We start from the raw sequence: 21,475 nt of genomic DNA, 5'->3' as shown, positions 1-21,475 counted from the left end.
TTAGCAGTGGCGTTCTGAAATGCAAATCAATTCAAATCCCAGAGAAGCTAATTAGACGGTGCTTTATAATTCATAGAGTAATGAACTAAAAAATTTAAATCAAAACAAACCGGTAAACAAAGCACACCCACGCTGAGGGCATTATGCGCAGGATTTGGATAACAGTGAAACATTACTCAGCCATTTGTGCCAGAGAGTCTCTTAGTCCCGAAGAGTATTTCCTCCGCGGCCAAACCCCCTGTTTACACTCTGTTCATCTCCCGACTATTACATTTATAAGCCTAGTCATTTAATCAGCGAGAGCAGAGATATTGCGTTATTGCTAATAAAGTTTTATATCCAATTAACGATACAAGCTGCTGCCTGGACCTAAAGTGAAATCAGTTAGGCAGGAAATAAGGAAGATAAAATCAATCCACTCTGAGTTATGATGCACTAATGTTGAATGGATGCCACGGGCACACAAGCAAACCGCGAATGACAGTGGCCAAGCTCTGACCTTCATGGGGAAGCTGTCAATAAGCAATACAGTCTAACAAATGAAAATACAGACAAATTGACAGTGGCTGGGAAGGGAAGTAAGTAAGTGGACAGCTGCAGCAGAGATGTGATTCAGTTATATCGTTGTCACGGGTAACTGCCATGGTAACTACCAATCTCCACGCTCGTGTCCTCTACGTGCACTTTGCATTATTGTCGGATGAAGTATGAGGATAAAAAATGAATGAGAATTATGCAAAGCTGTTAGAGCAGCTCATTTGCAGTAGTCACTGCCATGAAATGGCATTCTGGTTTCTTCGTTATCAGACATACACTCTCATTCATGTTTGGGGTCAGTACGATTTTTTTTTTTTTTAAAGAAATGTTTTTAGCAAGGATGCATTAAAAGTCATTTATAATGTCAGAAGATTTCTATTCAAAATACTGTATATGCTGTTCTTTTGAACTTTCAATTCATCAAAGACTCAAAAGTCAAAAGAAGGTTGGTTTTCACAAAAATATTAACTGTTTTCAACAATGATAATAGCAAGAAATGTTTCATGACCACCAAATGATTTCTGAAAGATCTTGTGACACTGAAGACTGGAGTAATGGATGCTGAAAATTCCGCAGCCCCAAACTTTTGAATGGTAGTGTATTTCTTATTAAAAATGTAAGTGCATTGATTTAATTTTTTTTTTTTTTTGGAGGTTCTCTCAAAATATGTTTCTTACAAAACATGAACCCCGTTCACTGAATCAAACCTCTGCAGATTTATTAAAAAAGACTAAGGAAAGAGCGAGGTACACTAGAACTAGAACATGATGGGTGGGGCATGCAGGTGACTTTAAAATGGGGCGCAAAAGCATAAATTAGCGTGTGGTCATGCAGGTGAGATGTGGCCACAGAATCTTTATTGACGTCCCATGCAGAGCGCTGTGCTTAGTACCTGGTGATCTCGGAGTCAGGGAGCAGGCCTACGTGATAGTGAGGGAAGTGGGGGATTGAGTGCATGGGGCTTTTATCAAACTCCACGGGGGAGTAGAGACGGGGAGAGGGGGCGCGGTCACTCAGTTTGTTCACAGTGCTGTAAACTGGCTCTGGAGGCCTAGTGTAGGAGAGAAAGAGAGAGGCAGAGAGCAGAGCAACTAGGGTTAGTGCGCTGAAGTAGATCGATAGAGAGTAGTGACAGACCGATATAGCATATATAGAGACCAATATAGCACCCAGTCAGTGTCAAATTTTGTTCTGTATTTTCTGACTCGGTTTCCAGTATAAATATTTTAAAATGACAAATTTACCTGAGAAACAAAATTGCATATAATATTAAGACTTGATTTCAGAGAATATATCCTGTATTCAGTGTTTTCACTTAAAGGAGTGGTATAATGCCCCTTTTTACAAGATGTAAAATAAGTCTCTGATGTCCCCAGAGTGGGTATGTGAAATTTTAGCTAAAAAATACACCATAGATCATTTTTATAACATGTTAAAATTGTTCTTTTTTGAGGGTGAGCAAAAATGCGTCATTTTGTGTGTGTCCCTTTAAATGCAAATGAGCTGCTGCTCCCGGCACAGAGGGCAGAGCTTCAACAGCTCTGCCATATAGAGCCCTTTGTTGTGAGGTGGGGTTTATGTAAATAAAAGTCATTTGTTGTAGTCCTAAAAAAGTGATCTCTGTAAAAGAAAATATCTCCCTTTGCTTTGAACTTTGTAACGTTGCAGATGTTGTTTAAGCTCAAACAGCAACATTACACACTGAATTTAGTTAGAAAAGTGAAATCACAATCAACCACCCCTTTAAAAAATACATTATCTTGAAATGTTTTTCTTCTTGTTTTTAAACTCTTCTATTTGTTCTAGAAAACAAGACAAAATACTGACATTCTGATACTCTGAACAGTCTTACATTATTAAAAATTAAGTGGAAAACTGACCAATTTAGTGTATATTGTATTATATCTCTTGTGCTACTAAAATGTGCAATTTTACTCTAGATATTAGTATCACTATCAGCCATTATAAAACCCATATCGGTCGACCACTAACAGAAAGAGAGAAAGAAAGAGAAAGATAGACAGAGAGAGAAAAAGAGAGAAATGGTGAGAAACATGGCAGTGGAAATGTGTTTAAGGAGTAAGGAAGGAACTGCAGCTAGTTAGTAAGTACATTAGCTTTGATAAGTGGCGTTGTAATTAAAAAAATTGACCATTTCAATTTCACCATCCAAAGCATCTTCAATCAGCCCTCAGATCTTCAAAATTTCCAAAAAATGAATTAATGTTCTGTGTTATTACTGTCATGGCAGTTTAAAGAGACTCCACAGGGACTGACATCAAGAGATGTCTTGCTTTATCTTTCATTCCTTTTATGAATTTCCTCTTTCTGAATCACTTTTGGACTTACAGATCTGACTGTCGCTGTTTTATTTTATACAAACAATCCAAAGTCTCAAAACAGAAAAGGCTGCAGGAAGTGAGAGCATGTGCATTAAGGACACAGATGAACATTCAGGACCCAAACGACGGCTCACTTAAGTTGCTCACCTCAACTGGAAGTGCTGGGAATCAAACCTGTGACCTTCCATCTCATCTAACGAGGGATTTCTGATCAGAAACAGACAATAGGTTAGCATGAAGACAGTTTTTTAATGAAACTAAAATGTGTAAAATGTTCAAATGTGTATTCAAAACAGCTGAAATGTATTCAGTACTTGTTACGTGTGGCATGCAGAAACAAAACAGAGACACCAACAGAATTCAGGTCAAAACCAAAAATGACAACACAACAAGCCCCATTATACAATACAATACAACTGGGTTTGACACACAAACATACCTAATCAACCACTCAAAATATTTCAATGTAAAACCAGATACACTAGTACTGTTCAAAAGTTTGGGCTCCATAAGAAATTAAACTTTTATTCAGCAAGGGCACATTAAATTGATCTAAAGTGACAGTAAAGACATTTATAATATTACAAAAAAATCTATTTTAAAATAGTTTCCACAACCATATTAAGCAGTGCAAATGTTTAAAACATTGACAATAATGAGAAATGTTTCTTGAGCACCAACTCAACATATTAGAATGATTTCTGAAGTATCATGTGACACTGAGGACTGGAGTAATGATGCTGAAAATTCAGCTTTTCATCACAGTAATAAATTACATTGTAAAATATAATAAAGTAGAAAATGGATGTTTTAAATTGTAATAATATTTCACAATATAACAGTTTTTACTGTAATTTTTGATTAAATACATGTAGCCTTGGTGAGCATAAGAGACTTCTTGTAAATCATAAAATAAAATCTTACTGATTCCAAACTTTTGAAAGGTAGTGTATGTAGCATACAACACATGCACAAACGGTCTACTGAAAAATTAGAGATGCCATTCCTGGATATACACCTAATCAATTATTTTGCTACTTTTATTGACATACATTTTCAGGAATGGAATCGGTACATGACACAGATTGGATTCAAACCTGAATTGCCCACATAAGCAGCAAGGCTCAATTCGCCTGGAACATGTGCGCTAATCACTAGGATCTAACATATCCTGCAAGTTTCAGTGAGCTAATTTGTAGCATCTGGTTTGGGGTAAGAGAGAGCGAGATCGTATTGCAGATGCAAAGCTACATTAGACATACTGAAGTTAATGCGAGTGGAAAGTTTTTGTGACAGCCCCCTCACTGGACCGCTTTCTCTCTTCGCTCTGCATCATGTGATGCTAGCTTGTGACTTGTCCTAAACAGAGATGACTAACAATGGTCTTTTACCATCCATTCATTCAACCCCCTTGTATCTTTATCATTTTATATTTAGAACAGTTCTCATTGTATTTTCTACTCCTCAGTGTGTTTTGCCTCTCTCTCAGTCTCTCTCTGCGTCTGGCTTCAGCACATTTTTCCACATCTGCAATACTTCCCTTCTCCTTGCCCTTAATACAGGGTCACAGAGGGATAAATAAAACCATGACAAAACCCTTATTATCAACCACGGCACAAACCCTCTGGCCCCTCACACTGACAGCGGGGCACAGAGATAGAATTAGGAACAGGCTAGCGTCACCCACTCACGCTACATACTGTATAGAGAACCACAAACTTAATGTGATTGACTTAAGTAGCAAGTTTATGGATAAATATCAATGATAGTTTATAATTTGATGGTCCTGAAATAATATATCACATGCTACATTAATTTGTTCTGCTGGTTAGCCCTGCCCAGAGCCATAGAGAGAAAGAGTTGCGACACTCCCATAGACCTCCGTTGTAAAAAATGGCGCCGCTTTTAACTGCCTACTTCCGGGATTTGAAGATCGGATTAGTTCCAAACACTGTCATTTGGGCGTTGGACCCCATTCATTTACATTGCTGCGCGTCGAGTTGTTCCAGAGGTAAGTTTCTGAAATATCGACCTCTTTTGAATTGTCAACTGTCTATATTGTATCAGAGGCCCTTTGCGATGCTTATACTGGTCTTCATTTGTATATGCACAGAGTAATTATTTATATTTTATCTTGGTTGTTTCAACCAATTTTCTAGCATTGCCTGCTTGCTAGTTAGCTAGCGCGACTTTGCCAGCTGTGAAGGTAGCATCTAACTAGTTCGGTAATGAATATGAAAAATATAGCCTAAAACTTATCTAAGTAATTAGTAATATACAGTATTTCGTTGTCGCCCTGCCTCTCCAAATGCAAAACTGACATTAACAAAATGCAATAATGCAATAACAGCTGAAAAAGTACTTGGGTGTGTGTTTTATTTTATATTTACCGTTCAATAATGCAATCGCTGCTGTCTGTCCCATAGAAGAACATGACAGCCAGCGTATGTTTTGGAACTATTGGGGCTTACATGAACCACGTGACAGCCATATGGCTGTCTCTCTATGGCTCTGGCCCTGCCCATTGTGAAATCTCACTAGTCTAAAATCCTGCTCCTCATAACTGTGCATTAAACATCAACACCTGAAATGGTTCATTCCATGTAGACAGATAAATGGCTTCATTTAGGGGTGGGTTTAGGACCAGGGAGCCCACTAGGGGGCCTCAGCTAACTTACAAGTGGGCTGCAATATGTCTAAAAAAATATTAAAGTAATATACACTACCATTCAAAAGTTTAGGACCGCCTTGGAATCGAAAAGGTTGAGAAACACTGCTTTAAGGTAAAGGTTAAAACTATGATTGTACAATGGTTGACTGTCTTTCAATGACCAAGGATTGTGATTTTTGTACAAGAACGTATCCTACTTTGGTACATCACTTGAACATACCTACACATACACACATAACCATGCACAACAGTTCCTCGGATTTAAACTGGTCCTTAAAGGGATAATTCACCCAAAAATGAAAACTTTGTCATTTACTCACTCTCAAGTTGTTTCAAACCTGTATGATTTTCTTTCTTCTGCTGAACACAAAAGAAGATATTTTGAAGAATGTGGGTAACCATACAGTTGATGACTTCCCATTAACTTCCATAGTATGGGAAAAAAATACTATGAAAGTCAGTGTTTGGTTACCGACATTCTTCAAAATATCTTCTTTTGTCTTCGGCAGAAGAAAGAAATTCATACAGGTTTGGAACAAGTTGAGGGTGATTTTTTTGGGGTGAACTATCCTTTTAAGGTCAGCGACCACACAGCAGTTTACTGAACTATATAATTCATAAGAACTTCCTGACTACACATCTAATAATTATGAATGTACTGTTCATTAAAGGTGAGCTTAGTAATAATTAAGTACTGACCCATGGTAACACTGCTGAGTGTGTATGTACATGATGTGAGTATGGAATGTTCTACTTCTGAAGCTGTATTATTCATGATGATTGAATGACTAGGCTGTGTGTGTGTGTGTGTGTGTGTGTGTGTGTGTGTGTGTGTGTGTGTGTGTGTGTGTGTGTGTGTGTGTGTGTGTGTGTGTGTGTGTGTGTGTGTGTGTAGTTTTGCTGTCCTAAAGCATCACAGATGTAAAGTATTTGCAACTGTTTTTAACATTTGGTGTATAAAATGATGGTGTGTGTGCAATTGTATGCTCCCATAATGCAATGGGGGTCTTATGCTGTGCTTCACCGATTATTGCAACATAACAAACTCCTACACACACTACATCTGCACACTCCATTGCCACACAAGCACAAAATCATGTTCATCCTCCCCCACTTGAACATCTGCCTAATGTCACACCTAATTAATTATTCAACTTGTGAGCCATAACATAAGTTCAGATTTATTATGTAAATCCACATGAAACGCCCTATTCTGTATTTCACTCGCAAGCAATTCCCAAGCCTCTGAACTTAAAATAAGATATTAGCGGCTATAGCATTCTGCCATTCCATATTATAATCTCCATCCAGACCTTTGATTTTCTCAGAGTGCTCAATTCTCCTGTGGAAAACACAGTGAGGATGAAGGGGGCTGAACTTCCAGATGGGCTTATGTTTCCTCAAACACAGGGACCACGTAAACCTCTTACCCCCGGCAAAGAAAAGGGGTTTTAATCTCACTCATCTCAAAGAAAGGTCAAACCCTTTGTTAGGTACGCATGTTTGCTTGCACGTTTAGCATTCATGGAGAAACTGGGAATTTTTCACAGCAGGGTGCCATTAACTGTGTTCCACAGTGGGAGACATTAACAGCACCGTCCGTTAAAAGTAAAACATTGTTGAGATATTATAGTGGCAGGTTGAACTTGGGTATTTATTTAGTAATGACTTTCCAATGTGGTTGTTTTGGGCCTCTGAGGCTTTTGATGGCAGTTCTAATGGAATTCTGGGATTCTGGTTTAGCTACAACACGTGTACGAGAAGCAACAGCCCCAAATGCTGTCAAGCAACCATCGCTAGACATGAGTGTCTAGCGATGGTTGCTTGACAGAATTTGGGGCTGTTGCCTCACGGACACGTGTTGGACGTGTTGTAGCTAAACCAGAATCCCAGAATTCCATTAGAACTGCCATCAAAAGCCTCAGAGGCCCAAAACAACCACAGGGCCCATGAACACATCAAGAAGCCAGCCGGCAGAAAGAGGGCATGACAAGATAATCAAAACCGAAGTCTGTTGTGACTTTTTTTGCTATTCTGAATTCAAAGTTCTTAGGGACTTCGACAAGTCCACAGATTCAGTTCTGACTATACGCTTTAGTTTTCTTTTCCAGAAAACTCCAGGGATGATGCTCAGTATTCACATCACTCTGAGGTTCAGGTTGCATTGCAGCGAACCAAACACATTCCCAGCTTTGCTGCCCTGAACATATGTCTCCCAAAACACCCTTAAAAGCAAGCCAGCGCACAAAAACAAGCTCATGCTGTCGACACACACTGATATCATCACAGATTTCAGTTTGAAACATTATAATCCTTCTGCTCTTATTTGGTAATAAAATCATGCGCCATGTGTGGTTGCTAAGGTGTTCTACATGATTGCTAGGGTCTTTTAGGTGGTTTCTTATTGACTCAAATATCTTAAGTCTCTATGATACTCTGTACAAACCCAGGATCATTTGAAAAATGTGCCTGTCCCGACATTTTTGCAAAATGATATTGCATTGCTTATTGCACGATTCACGTAATTTTCAAAATGAAATGTTAATGGTGCTAAAAACATTAAGTTTGCTCTGAAAGAGATGAATGTGAATCTGGCAACCTTTTATAGCGTTGTTTGTTGTATGCATTGCAGCAGTTCAGAAATGAAATGGCACTAAAAGGTTAAAGCTCTATTTGCGTTTAAAATGAACATCCCACCTACCACAAACGCTAAACCACATCACAATTGCAATGCTGTACCAGGTGAACTACCGAGCAAGTTTACTACGTCAGAAAAGCCATACATGTTGAGCTGATTATGTGATGTACACGTTCACTTACAAATCATGCAGTATGGTAAACATGTCATAACATAATACAAAAATGTAGATAGAGCCTATGTTATTCTGTACATTCACAACAAACATGGACCACAAAAAATTCAGGAACATAAAACAGTACAGAACTAACAGGACGGGACGGAGTAAGGATGGGACAGTAAATCCCAAAACAATCCCATCACTAGGTGTGATGACGCTGCTTGATTGTCTTTCGGATTTTCCACAGGACACATGTGGGAAGGGGGCTACACAGTCTACCTGTGGGCAGTGGCATCTGGTAGAGAGGGAGGGAATTACCGTAGGAAGGAAAAACCATCCAACCTGTTAATGTCCTCTTCCCCCAGCAAGTGCTTGGGCAGGGGGGAATATCGGCCGGGGGAGATGGGCGGAAGACTGGACTTATATTCCAGAGTGCCGTTATTACCGGGGGAAGAGATATGATTTTCCATTGCGGGTGAGAATGCTGTAGAGACACATAAAGAGAGAGAGTGTATTAATGCCAATCAATATAACAACCAATAAATCGATAGCTTGAATGACAAAAAAATAAACATTTCCACAATACTTTAAAAATTCTAAAGCATTAAGCATATGTATTACATTATGAAGTGTGAAATGTGGTAAGAATAACTCACAGTGTGTGATATCAGGCGGCCCATAGGGGTCTGAGAGATAGACACTAGTGGGTTTCCCAACCTTCAGGTATACTACATCTGACGTGTTCTTCAATATGGCCACTGCTTCTTCATGAGTCACCTCTTCCAGAGTGTAGTTATTCACCTGGGCGAAAGAGAAAACAAGCAGGAAGTGTTAAGAGGGCAATCCAGAGTTACGTAAACAGTTACGCTCTAGTGGTCAATGGCGAATCAGCGCTGCCAAATGTGTCCTGCCCAGTGGATTACACAGAGCACTGATCTTGCTAATTAAATCAAACTCAGTCTTAAAGAGTTTAAAAAAAAACCTGGATTAAAAGCAATGGAGTCTGACACCGACACTAGAGCGAAACTTCTGGAATGTAATCACCCAACTATGGATGCAGCTTGTTCCAAAACATCTCTTAGGGCTACTTCTATGTGTTTGGTCAGTGATTTAACAAATTGAAACTATTAAATGAAAATTTAGACTAAAATTACAATTAAAATTCAAATGTTTTATTTTAAATTTAAACTAATGAAATAAAACAAACTAATAAAATAAATATCAGAGGTCAATGAGACCTACCATAAGCAGTCTGTCTCCAACTTGTAACCGTCCGTCCTTCTGCGCAGCGCCCCCATCAATGATTTTAGTGACATAAATGCTGTTATCACCGGGGATGTGCTGGTTTCCCACACCACCTGCAATACTGAAGCCGAGCCCTATGGGATTTTAAGAAAGAACTGTACTCAAAACTCTCTTAGAGCAAAAAGTATAAACTTTCCTTAAACACAATTTTTTCTAATCCTTAGTTTCCTAGAGGAGGAAACAAGTGTTGTACAGTGTGTTAATGGTGTTTTGGATTCAGAGTGTCAGTCTATGGTGCCCGAAGCTCTTCCTCCAAATTTGTGCAAGTGCTGCTGTGTTTGTGTGTGTGTGTGTGTGTGTGTGAGAGAGAGAGAGATGCGTTTTCCTCTATGCACTCTGAATAATGCATCAAAGCAGTGTCTTTCTCAGGATATAGCTCTGTTTATTGCTCCACCCAAACAACAACCAACAAAGAGGACGTGATAGCTCTCAGGCTCAGTGGAGTTTCAAATCTTGATATTTTTTTTCCATTTGTTTTCGCACCCTAGATGTGAATGTGTACATGAGTAATAGTCTATTTTCTTTTATAACAGTAGAAAGAAAAAAATATATTGGATGCAAACTAGGAATATGCAAAACCAGTAGGTGCTCCTGAGTCCTGACCATAAATTTAGGTATGGCAAATTCTGGGTCTTAGTGCTAGTTTATTATAAACATTTTGTTAGCTTTATTTCTAATTGCTGAACATGCAGACACACTTTTGGCAGAGGTCTAGTATGTAGTGTCCTTGTGTTATTCAGCCTGAGGGTGGCGCACTAATTTTGATTGACAAGCTTTAAGTATACACAACATCTTAGAATTGCCTTAATGTAGTATTCATTGCCTCAGAATGTTGTTTTGAAATATTAAGAGTTGTGGAGGAATTCCGGAGAGGAAAAGAAAGCCATTTCTATTCTCAGAACAAACATAAAACAGGCACTCTCTGCCTCGCATAGTATCATGATACATGCCTACCGAAGTTAAATTTTAATATATCCCACTCACTTTACGACTTAAAAGTAATCGAGAAAATCCAAAGAATATTTGTTGCAGAATGCTGAACACACTTACAATTTATTATTGATTCAGTTTATATAGAGGTTAATGTTTTGGATGAATATTTTGGTGGGACACTGCCCCGCCTGCCCTTACAGATGAGCCGCGACTGTGCACAACTACAAATTAACATACTAAAATAAAAATCTTTTTTTTTTTTTGTAGAGCAGCCGACAATCGTGACACATCCCTAATGTAAACGGTGACAAACAGCTTAGGTAACAGATGGGTTTTAAGGTAATTGTAAATTTGAAACCTTTTGGTCCTTTTATGAGTTTGATTTCGGTGACGGTCTCCAGCATCGGTCTCCTCCTGCGCACATAGAGCCTCACGATCGATCCGGCCGCTTTCAGAGCCTCTACTGCCTTACTGTGAGACACCTCAGAGACATCTGATTCGTTCACACGCAAAATACAGTCATTCACTCTGCGGAGACAAATAAAAGCAAGAAGTGAGTTTTCTGGAGTCCTCGGTGTGTAGTGAGCCTCCTGCAGAGAGTTCCAGATCATGGCAGCCTGTGATCCAAGGACAGCCGCCTCCTGGGGCATGCTCACATAGAGCAGCTGAGACCCAGCAAACACAAGAACACACATTGAAACTATACCATGAACACACACATATGTATATCTTATATATATGCAACAGAGTCACTATACAGCTGAATAATGTTCCACAGCTCAATTATAAATGATAAAAAAAACAGACAAAAATGTAATATTGTGAAATGTAATATAATACTTGATTGTCAAACATTTTAATTGTGTGTAATACACTAATATATATTTTTAATCAAAATTTAAATAAATTCTAACTGAGCATCTATATTTTGTTGAACATTAGCTTGTAGTTTTAATGGTTTTTCCCTGTCACTGATCCCTGTCCAACTCTATAAAGCCTGATCATACGCATGCTACATCCAATCTAGAATCTTTGATGCAGCTTCCTGTTTCTTTGCTCCACACATCTTTAAAGCCTGAATGATTTATCTGGAGCCCGTTCAGCTTCCAACACTCCCAAAGTCAAACAAGGGCAGCTTTAAAAAATAAATAAAAAAAAAAACCTACACAATGTAATTGCTTCTCTAAATGGCGTTCACCTCCAACTCACCATAAATCTATCACAGCTTATTGGTGAACGTTCAAAGTGTCTTATTCTTTTAAAATAGAGAATGCAGCATATGGGGTGGATGGGAAAGGGGAATGGAAAGACGTTTGCAGAATACAGAACGCTGAAGTGGCGCAACTTGCCAGGTGAGAAGCAGCAAGAGGAGGATTGGCGATGCTCAAAGCCCTGACAGGCCTGACTGAGAGACAGAGGATAAAAGAAAACAGCCAAGTCATGGAGTAAAGCCGGGTGAAGGGCTCAGAAGGGGCTGTCACATGCAGCTGCTGTTCGGGTCGCCGCACACACATGCATACAAAACACAGGAAGATCTGCTATCTCTCCAGCACAATCTAATTACGCTTCCCTCTAATAAAACAACCCTCTCAACCAACTCCTGATCGGCCCTTACATGAATCTCAAACAAATCCAGCCAGGAATAAAAACTCTATAGCTCACCAATATCAATTAAAACTTCAACCTGTTCAGAAATAGCTAGAGGAACATCTTATTGCTCAAAGAATGCTTTTTCATAGCTCAGGAGACTTAAAGGGTTAGTTCACCCAAAAATTTTAATTCTGTCAGTAATTACTCACCCTCATGACTTTTGTTAATCTTCAGAACACAAATGAAGATATTTTAGATGAAATCTGAGAGCTTTCTGTTCCTCCATAGACAGCTACGCAATTACCACTTCGATGCCTCAAAAAGTTCATAAAGAGATCGTAAAACTAATCCATATGAATTGAGCGGTTTAGTCCATAATGTTCTGAGGAGACTCAATCGTTTTACATGATGAACAGACTGAATTTAGGCTTCAAAAAGATCTTCATCTGTGTTCCGAAGATGAACGAAAGTCTTAAGGGTTTGGAACGACATGAGGGTGAGTACTTAATGACAGAATTTTCATTTTTGGGTGAACTATCCCTTTAATTGAGTTCTGAAATATTATTGTATAATCAAACTACAACTAAAATTACTTGGGAGACATAAAAATAGAAACAAATGAGATAATTGTTGACATACAGCAAGCATGTAGTTTTGTAAAATGAATGCAGACATTACTCTGCATAATTTGATTAAAAAAAAATCTATATATATTCAAATTCAACTAAGACTTTTAAAAATATGAGCAAGGGTTGAGATATTGTTGAGGTCCTGTTTTTCCTGAGATAACAAGGCCCTTTTTGTCAGTATAAAACTATGAGAAGCAGGAGTCATCAAGCAAATAGGCTCTCCATTTAAAGGGAGTGTTTACCCAAAACTGAAAATTCTGTAATCATTTACTCACCCTCACAAAAGAATATTTTTTTTAAAGAATGTTGATAGCCAAATAGTATTGTTGCCTATTGACTTTTGTTGTATGGACACAATTGTTTGTTGTATTTTTTGGCTGAATTATCCTTTTAATTTCATTATACTCATTTACAACTTTTCCTTTCTGAATGGTTTTCATGAAAATATCATGTTCGTTTAAAACATAATGTTCACAAAATCAGGAAAAGATCAATTTTTTTCATAAAATGTATAATGCATACTTGTTTGTTTTTACCCTGTAGAAGATTGACATTTTCCGAAAGTGATTTGGTCAGGTATATTCGTTATATCCACACAATTCACCTCAGACCTCGCAGATGGTAAATTTTTTAAAGTACCTCGCGGTCAGAGTGTGTGGCAGTCAGCAGAAAACTTCAGGTACTTGAGCTCTCCAGAGAGACATTAGGACTGTGATGAACAGCCCGGGTTCAATCATTTACAGCCGAGAGAGGGAAAGAGAGAGGAAGGAAAGAGAGCAAGGGACGAATAAAGAAAGAGATTGCTCTACGAAGCCAGAGCAATAAGCGAGATCATTATGTCTCGAAAAAGAAAATTGCCTAGTGATCTACTGAATTTATCTTCATCTAAGTAAGAAACACAGTTTTATTTCCTCTGACAATCCATCAATCCATTAAAAATGTTTAATTCACCATGAAACTGTCCACTCACTAACACTTCTGAACATATAATCCTGTTTGCATTACATACACTATGAATAACCTTTTATGCAATGAGAAGGTTTAATAAATATTAAAGGACATTCAAGAAAATACAGATGCCAATAAAGAGCCTTTATTTTTTTAAGATTTAAAAAAAAAATAATTAACATACAAATTTGAGTTTGTATTAAGAGAATGTGTACAGGGTTTCTGCAGGTTATATGAAAATACATTTAAGACTTTTTAAAGACCCTTTTTAAGACCAAGTAAAGAAAATTTAAGGAATAAATGGAAGATAACTCAATATGTCAATGTGTTCTTTACACATAAATATCTAGGGAGAAAAGCATTGAGTTATATTAGCAACACTTCCAACAGATATCTAATACATTTATTTTATTTTTGACAAAAAAAGCATGAATCGCCCTGTTTCCAACCACTAGAATGGAAATAACTTTTACTGTACCTTCTGCAAAAAAAGTGACGTTCTTCCTTAGTAGATTTGTCTTGTTTGCCAGTGTAAATGTCTAAAGATTCTTAGATCAAAATACATTTACTGGAGATACAATATGACATAAAATATGAAGTGCTGATCAAAAAGAAGTGAGTTTATGATTAAAAGAAGAACAAATATCTGCCAGTGGGCTAAAAAAAATCAACTTAATTCAAAGGGAAGTTTTCATAACTCATTGACACAGACATTTCGTTCTTGTTTTAGTCATAAACTCACATAATTTTATTAAAATTTTCAAACTTTATTCTACATTTGCATCTTAAGTAAATGTATCTTGATTTAAAGATGTTTAGATATTTGTATTGGAAAACAGGGCAAAAATACTGAGATGATATTAATTTTTTTTTTGCAATGCATGCAACATTGAATACTTTCTGCCCAGATTTAAGACCTTTTTAAGGTCTTAATTTGTGTAAGGGTTTTATGATTTTTTAAGACCTGCAGAAACTCTGTATGTAGTGTCAATTTTGATTTTATATTAATACTAAGCCTTGAATGGTACCCAACAAATGCATGCACACAAGTGTGTTACGAAACACCGACCCACCTGAGTCTGCCGTCTTCAGCCGCCGCTCCCCCAGGGATGATCTTCGTGATGAAGATCCCGGGATCATCACCGATGTGAGGGTTATCTGTTCCACCCGCTATACTAAACCCCAACCCTGAGTTTCCCTGAGGAGACACACACACAGGAATATGAAAGATGTAAAAAAGGCCCTTTATTAGTCTTTTGCCTCTAAAGAAAAGAGCCTGAATAACAAAACCAAAACAGACTGAACAGAAAGAGAGACGCGTAATGTTATTTTTGTAAGAGGTGCACTTTGCTACCCATGACTCATCAGTGTTTACAGTTTGGCACAGCAATTGCCTCTGAGCAGCGCAAACTCACAAATCAAAACCTGTCGCAACCGTGGGCTAGAGCCACTTTTAACATCTCTGAGACATAAATAGACTTACAGGCTAATATTTTGAAATGACGTGTTTATGATGGAACTCTCCAGGGTGCTGCCTCAGGCTTTTAAGCTTTAAAGTGGATTGTGAGGAGAATTAATCTTTGCTGAGATCTTCTCTGGCTATTTTAAGAGTTTGGATCTGCTTTATAGAATAGCAAATGTAAAGTCAAGGTAAATACGAAAAGGCAATACTAGGATATGTGAGTGAGAATATGAAATAAGTGACAATAACAGATCAGGCCCTTGCAGCAGACTTATCGCTTAAGTTTGCATCCGATTTTCCAACATGTAATCTCAGTTGAGTCTGCAGAGAGCCTCGAACATACACTCTCCGCCTCACGGCTCCAGGGTCGGACAAATCTGTGTTCCCTCTGGTCTAGTTGACCTTTGCTATTGTCCGTGCTCTGTGTCTAGTCATGTGGATCCGATTGCAGCTGCCAGAATGTCATCTGCAGCCGTCTAATTCTCTCTCTCTTTCTCTCACACTGCCTCCACTGTGCACCCCAGGCTTTCACTTGTAAATAAAGCACATACAGTGGCCCAATTAAGAGGCTTCAGTGATGAATTAAATCTCAGTATTACTTTCTATAACAAAATGAAACTAATTATTTTTATAACTATTTTGTTATATTTTGTAATAATCAATGTTACAAAATCACAAAAAAAGATATGCGAGATATAAACTCGCAATTCTGACTTTTTTTCTCGCAATTGCGAGTTTATACCTCACAATTCTGATAAATAAGGTCGCCATTTATTTATTTTTTAATTTGTGAAATAAAAAGTTGCAGTTACTTTTTTTTTATTCTGTGGCTTCCATAATTTCGTATTATTATCAATGTTAAAAATAGTTGCGCTACCTAATATTTTATTTTTGGAATTCTTTGTTTATAGAATAACATGTTTAAAAGAGCAGGCATTTATTTGTAATAAAAATCTTATGTACCATTATGTACTTATGTCTTTACTGTCATTTGATCAATTTAATGCATGCTTCCTGAATAAAAGTATTAATTAAAACTATTATAGAATAATAGTTCCATAATAAAAAAATAAAAAAGTTTTAGATAAAGTACAGAAATGACAGGTTGATATTTTGGTCAGGCAAATTCCCTTCCCGAGAGCATTCCCACACAATGACTAGACAAAACTAAAACGCAATCATCATTAAATCAAACGATCTCCCATTTAAAGTTATTACTAATCACAGGCTAAACTCGTACCGTGATTGGTCATGTTTTATGGTTATACGTTTCAAGATCATGCTCAAAGCCAGGCTGTGAATGATTGGATTACCAGGCGGAAAAATCCACACGAGCATAAAATATGACGTGCCTAATATTTGCCTACGGTTACAGCATGTATCTATGGATGTGAGAGAGAGACAGACACTTACCCGCTCTAATGTAATCTCTTCAAATTCATATTCAATTTCTGTCCCATTTACCTATTGGAGGGAAAAAAAATAAAATCCCATTAGATGTGTTTGCAAATGCAATTCAAAAAGGGCATTAATCATTTAACCGTCACATTAAATATCTAACTGTGATGACACAATATCATCCTAAAACTGCAGCAGGCAAATGATGTGGAAAGAGGTTCATAACAGTTCAAAACATTATGTGGTAGCTTAAAGGACTAAATTAAACCCGCTGTGATTGCAAAAGTGATGCTACATACATTATCTTGAAAGGATAAGTCAAATAAACTCTGAAAAACATCAGCATTCATCTCATTCTCCTTGACTGATATAGGACCGGGGCTTTCATAGATCTTCAGCAGACATTGAGCCTCATATCTATTCAGTTCACCGCGTCAGCCGTAATTGTCTAAATCTGAGTCCGGACACTAAAATCCATAATCATTTACCAGCTCGTACAATGGGACCAGGCCTCTGAGGCAGACATGCTGGCTCAAGCAGCCCTTTAGAGATGAATTCATACTGAACGCACATTGAAAGACATCTAATCCAATTTCAAGTTCAATTTCAAATGAGGGTCATGTTTGTGCTCGACTGGAGACGTTCATCTTAATTATTCTTTAATAAGTGAATTTAAAGTAATGGCTGCATGACACAACAAGAGCTTTTGAAAACCAGCATGTCTGCTATCACATTCATTATTTGAGCATATACAACAAACATGCTCCACATTTGACAGCTCCAAGGACCTTTCTGAGGTCAGGTCAGTAAAATGCCATTTTAAGAAAGACAATTTTAGATGCTTTTAGAATTTTAGACGTTTTAAAAGCTGACAAATAATGACAAAGAATCGACAATGTACACTGAATTACTATTAGACACCATTATTATCTTAAAAATGTCCCTGATCTAATTGTTCATGATTCATGAACATTAATTATATCATATAATTAATTATATTATATCATTAACATTATATCATAAAAATCCTAAAACTATTATAAAATGTGTTATATTTTTGCTTAATTGGCTATATTTTGTTACAATAGGATTTTTATATAATATATTATTTATTACGAATAACCACTACCGTTCAAAAGTAAAAATACAGTAAAACAGTAATATTGTGAAATATTATTACAATTTAATACAACTATAGCAGAAATGCATAAGCTTTTATCTATTAAATGCATTTCTGTAAACCCAATTTGTGTATGTTTTAACAACTAAGGAATGATATAACATTATTTGGAGGTAATTGTGGTAGATTTTTCCCTAAACCTAACTACGTACCTGGGTCTTGTCTACAATTGACGTCCCCTAACGTCTACTGTCGACGTTTAGTCTATCTGGGTCTCGTCTACAATCGACGTTCCCTAACGTCTACAGTAAACGTTTAGTCTATCTGGGTCTCGTCTACAATCGACATCCCCTAATGTCTACAGTCGACGTTTAGTATCTCTGGGTCTCCTAACTAACTTGTTCGCCTAACTAGCTTGCTGCGCTGCAAAAATCGACAAACAGACTTCAGCAAATGTCCTTTAAATGCTTTAAATCATGGCAGGGGGATCTCAGAGCAGTTCTCCAGAGAATCTCCCAAGAAGAAGCAAGGCCGGAGGATCTCAGACAAATTCCATTGAGAATCCCACCAGCAAACACAAATACAACACTTTTTATAGAATAGGAGAATGGCAAAAATGACATGAAACACTACTTAATTTCCCTACAATTTGATTGGTTCTTCATAGACAAGCCCTCTTGTTAGGTAACCACAAGTTTTCAAGTTTAGACATCTGTCTAGTTTAATTTCCCAGATTTGTTATTTGTATTCTCACACAACCAAAGTCACATGTTTTCGCAAAAAGGGGACACATACATTTAGCCAAAGAACAGAACGTCTTAGTACATTGTGTTTCAGAGTGTTAGTTTTGTTAGGCCTAAAAAGAAAAAGTAAGGTTAGATGTTAGAGTTATGATTAGTTTGATATACAGTTTACTATTTTATTAATTAAAAAAATCCATACCAACATCATTTCACAGGTGCTGTCCATAGAGCTTGTTGTGAACAAGGACATTTATTGAAGTGCTTTGATAATAAGACAGCCTTGGCCTTTACAGTGAGTGTCCATGTTTCACATTTTGACTTTTTTTTAAACTGAGGGGAGTATTTCAGACAGCTGGAGAAAGAGAAACCGTCATTCATGGCTAATTGAAACCCAGTGAACAAGCTCATTTATGCCTCAGCCACCTCAGCTGTTCAACAGAGAGAAAGAGAGAGAGAGGCATAGCGAAATACTGTCTCACTACTCTCCTCAGAGCAACATGACCTTTCATTTACAGCATCAGTTGGAAGCCTCTAGACTACACCTGCTCTTAAACATGAGGACCAAACAGATGTCAAGAGCGAAGAGCTGAACGCAGTCTCTCACTCCACAACATTCTCAAATGAATTTATTTGTTGAATTCTGGCTGACGTTCTTCAGTCATGCGGGAAGATGCGGTAACATATTTGGTCAGCTGGTCCAGAGTTGGCACCAGGATGAATTTTGGATGGGATACAAATATGTACTCTAAAATTATTCTAAAATAGGTGTTTTTGTTCTATCATCAAAAGACAGATAGCACATATAGATAGGGATGAGCGATATATCGGTAGAGATTTTGGACTGTCGTCTCTATCGCGGTCATGCTCAGTTGCTGTGCTGAAAGCTTATCATTTGCATGTGTTTTTAAGCACTGCAGTTTAAAAACATTTGACTTTAAACCGTTATGCACACGCTCTCTGAGAGACTGTTTCTGAGCGCTGTCTGAAAGACAAGCTCACATGAAGCCGCTGCTCATAGAGCGTGTGAGAACTGAACGGAGTGCTTTTTGCCACCTAATTGGGCTTGAGCGGTTTAATACACATAACTTATGTGTCAAAATATCCATGTCTTTGCAAGTAAACAGTCATTTATGTCTTAAGTGAGCGTAAACAGAGTTCAAGTGAACGCAAGAGTATATTGGATCCGTGTAGTCGCTCTTAAAGGGCACCTATTATGCAAAATTCACTTTTACATGGTGTTTGAACATAAATGTGTGTTGGCAGTGTGTGAGCAAAACCGCCCTAGAATGATAAAAATCCACCCAGTGGTTTTTTTACAATCTCAATAAATCATAAGCACTGTCTCAGAACACCCTGTTCTGAGATTGCTCTCACTGTGACGTAGAATTGCGCTAAGCCCCACCGACGTGATTTGATTGACACTGTGGTTACCCCGCCCTCGGTGACACCATCGCCATTGTTTCAACGACAGCCGGTAATGTCTCCTAAGAAGTGTAGGTGTTCTGTTGTGGGATGTAAGAATGGACATAGTAGTCTTCACTGACATCAGAGCCACTGAAAACGCAGCGGATGGATTTTATTTATGAAGAAAAGGCGCCACTTAAACTTCCTAAATACATTTATGTTTGCGCGAATCATTTTCTGACTGACTGTTTAATGAACGAGGGTTAAAGTTAATCCTCACGTGTGTATCGTTGCCTACTGTTCGCGATCCAACGTCACCTCCAGAAGAAGTAAGTGTATTTTATGATTTTTGAGCAAATAGTCATTTCAATAGATATCAGCCAGTTCAACAACAAATCTGCGTCTAAAGCTATTTATTGTCGTCGTCATAGGATGTCTTAACAAACAACGTCAGACAGTTTTATGTCACGTATTATTCTTTGCAGCAATTACAAATGTAAATAAATTAATACATGTATGCTCTATCTCCATAGACAGTATATAAACGTCTATCTCCTTGCAGCATATGTTTTCTGGTTCTGTATAGCCATCTTCTCACATTTGCCACATAAGCACCTGTATGACAAGTAATGTCAACATGACGCAACAGCACCCCTGGCATAAATATAATTTCGTTTGTACAAAAAAAAAAAAAGAATCGTTTGTACTTAGCAAACGTTATCACAGTATTTGTGTGTATGTAGTTTAAAAAGAATTGCGCGAACGTTATCACAATTTGTGTGTGTGTTCCACATCCATAATTGCAAAGGGGACGCGATTAAAACTTTGAAAGTACATAAATGTATCAAATAACCATTCCGAGACGTCTTGGTCCATTCTCATTTCATGTTTCTTCTGCGGGACTCTCTTCATCATCTGGGTCCAGCAGGGCGGGGATATGCAGCTCATTTACATTTAAGGTGGTACACACCAAAACAGCTCTTTTTAAAACAGGCCCCAAAAATGACATTTTCAAATGGTTATAATAAATTAACTGTGGGGTATTTTGTGCTAAAACTTCACAAATACATTCTGGGGACACCCAAGATCAATATTACATTTTGTAAAAAGGGGCATAATAGGTGCCCTTTAAAGTGACAGCATCCAAATTTACAGTACCTGCTGTCATTGTTAATGTCAATCAAAAAACAAAAAAAGAGAAAATCTTAAATACTTTTGTATTTAATATCTTTTTATACATTTGATTACTTAATTATGCATTTTTTTTGTAGTATTTCTAGTGCTTGAAGTTTTTCAGATAGGTCTATTTCATGTGTGTCTGTTCTATTGTAGTTTGTTTTCTTTGCTCTTTCTTTATCTCGTTTACTTGATTAGTGATTTCATGAGTGCTTGCTGGTCCAATGAGTGATAACAGTCTCAAGTTCAAATTCCCAAGGAGTTTACATTAAGAAACCAAGTAATATAGAAATTCGTGTCAGTGGATGCAGACTTTATTAGCACGAGGATCCATCAGAAAACACTACCAGCCACGACGAATGCCTAAAGTACATCACACGTTACATGATCCACAACAGCTCAAATAGCTTTACCATTAA

General features: G+C 37.6%; 1 protein-coding gene across 12 annotated transcripts in view; it reads right to left on the bottom strand.

Moving 5' to 3' along the window:
• dlg2 (discs, large homolog 2) overlaps positions 1–21,475 on the bottom strand; it is a 243,638-nt gene that overhangs the window by 45,065 nt on the left and 177,098 nt on the right. For 7 of the 12 annotated variants that reach the window (XM_081354624.1, XM_081354630.1, XM_081354629.1 and 4 more), the window contains 8 exons: positions 16,629–16,679; positions 14,827–14,951; positions 10,945–11,114; positions 9,591–9,727; positions 9,005–9,149; positions 8,667–8,832; positions 3,027–3,086; positions 1,430–1,588 (listed from right to left, as the gene is read on the bottom strand). In XM_081354624.1, the coding sequence (XP_081210750.1) occupies positions 1,430–1,588; positions 3,027–3,086; positions 8,667–8,832; positions 9,005–9,149; positions 9,591–9,727; positions 10,945–11,114; positions 14,827–14,951; positions 16,629–16,679 (1,013 nt within the window). Of the gene's footprint in view, positions 1–1,429; positions 1,589–3,026; positions 3,087–8,666; positions 8,833–9,004; positions 9,150–9,590; positions 9,728–10,944; positions 11,115–14,822; positions 14,952–16,628; positions 16,680–21,475 lie in introns of all 12 variants that reach the window. The other 5 variants (XM_081354634.1, XM_081354635.1, XM_081354628.1 and 2 more) reach the window with 4 other exon arrangements.

This window comes from Scardinius erythrophthalmus (assembly GCF_964197995.2).
Source record: "Scardinius erythrophthalmus genome assembly, chromosome: 23".
Taxonomy (NCBI): domain Eukaryota; kingdom Metazoa; phylum Chordata; class Actinopteri; order Cypriniformes; family Leuciscidae; genus Scardinius; species Scardinius erythrophthalmus.
The sequence above is the reverse complement of the archived record's forward strand: the minus strand, read 5'-3'. Positions and strand labels throughout refer to the sequence as shown.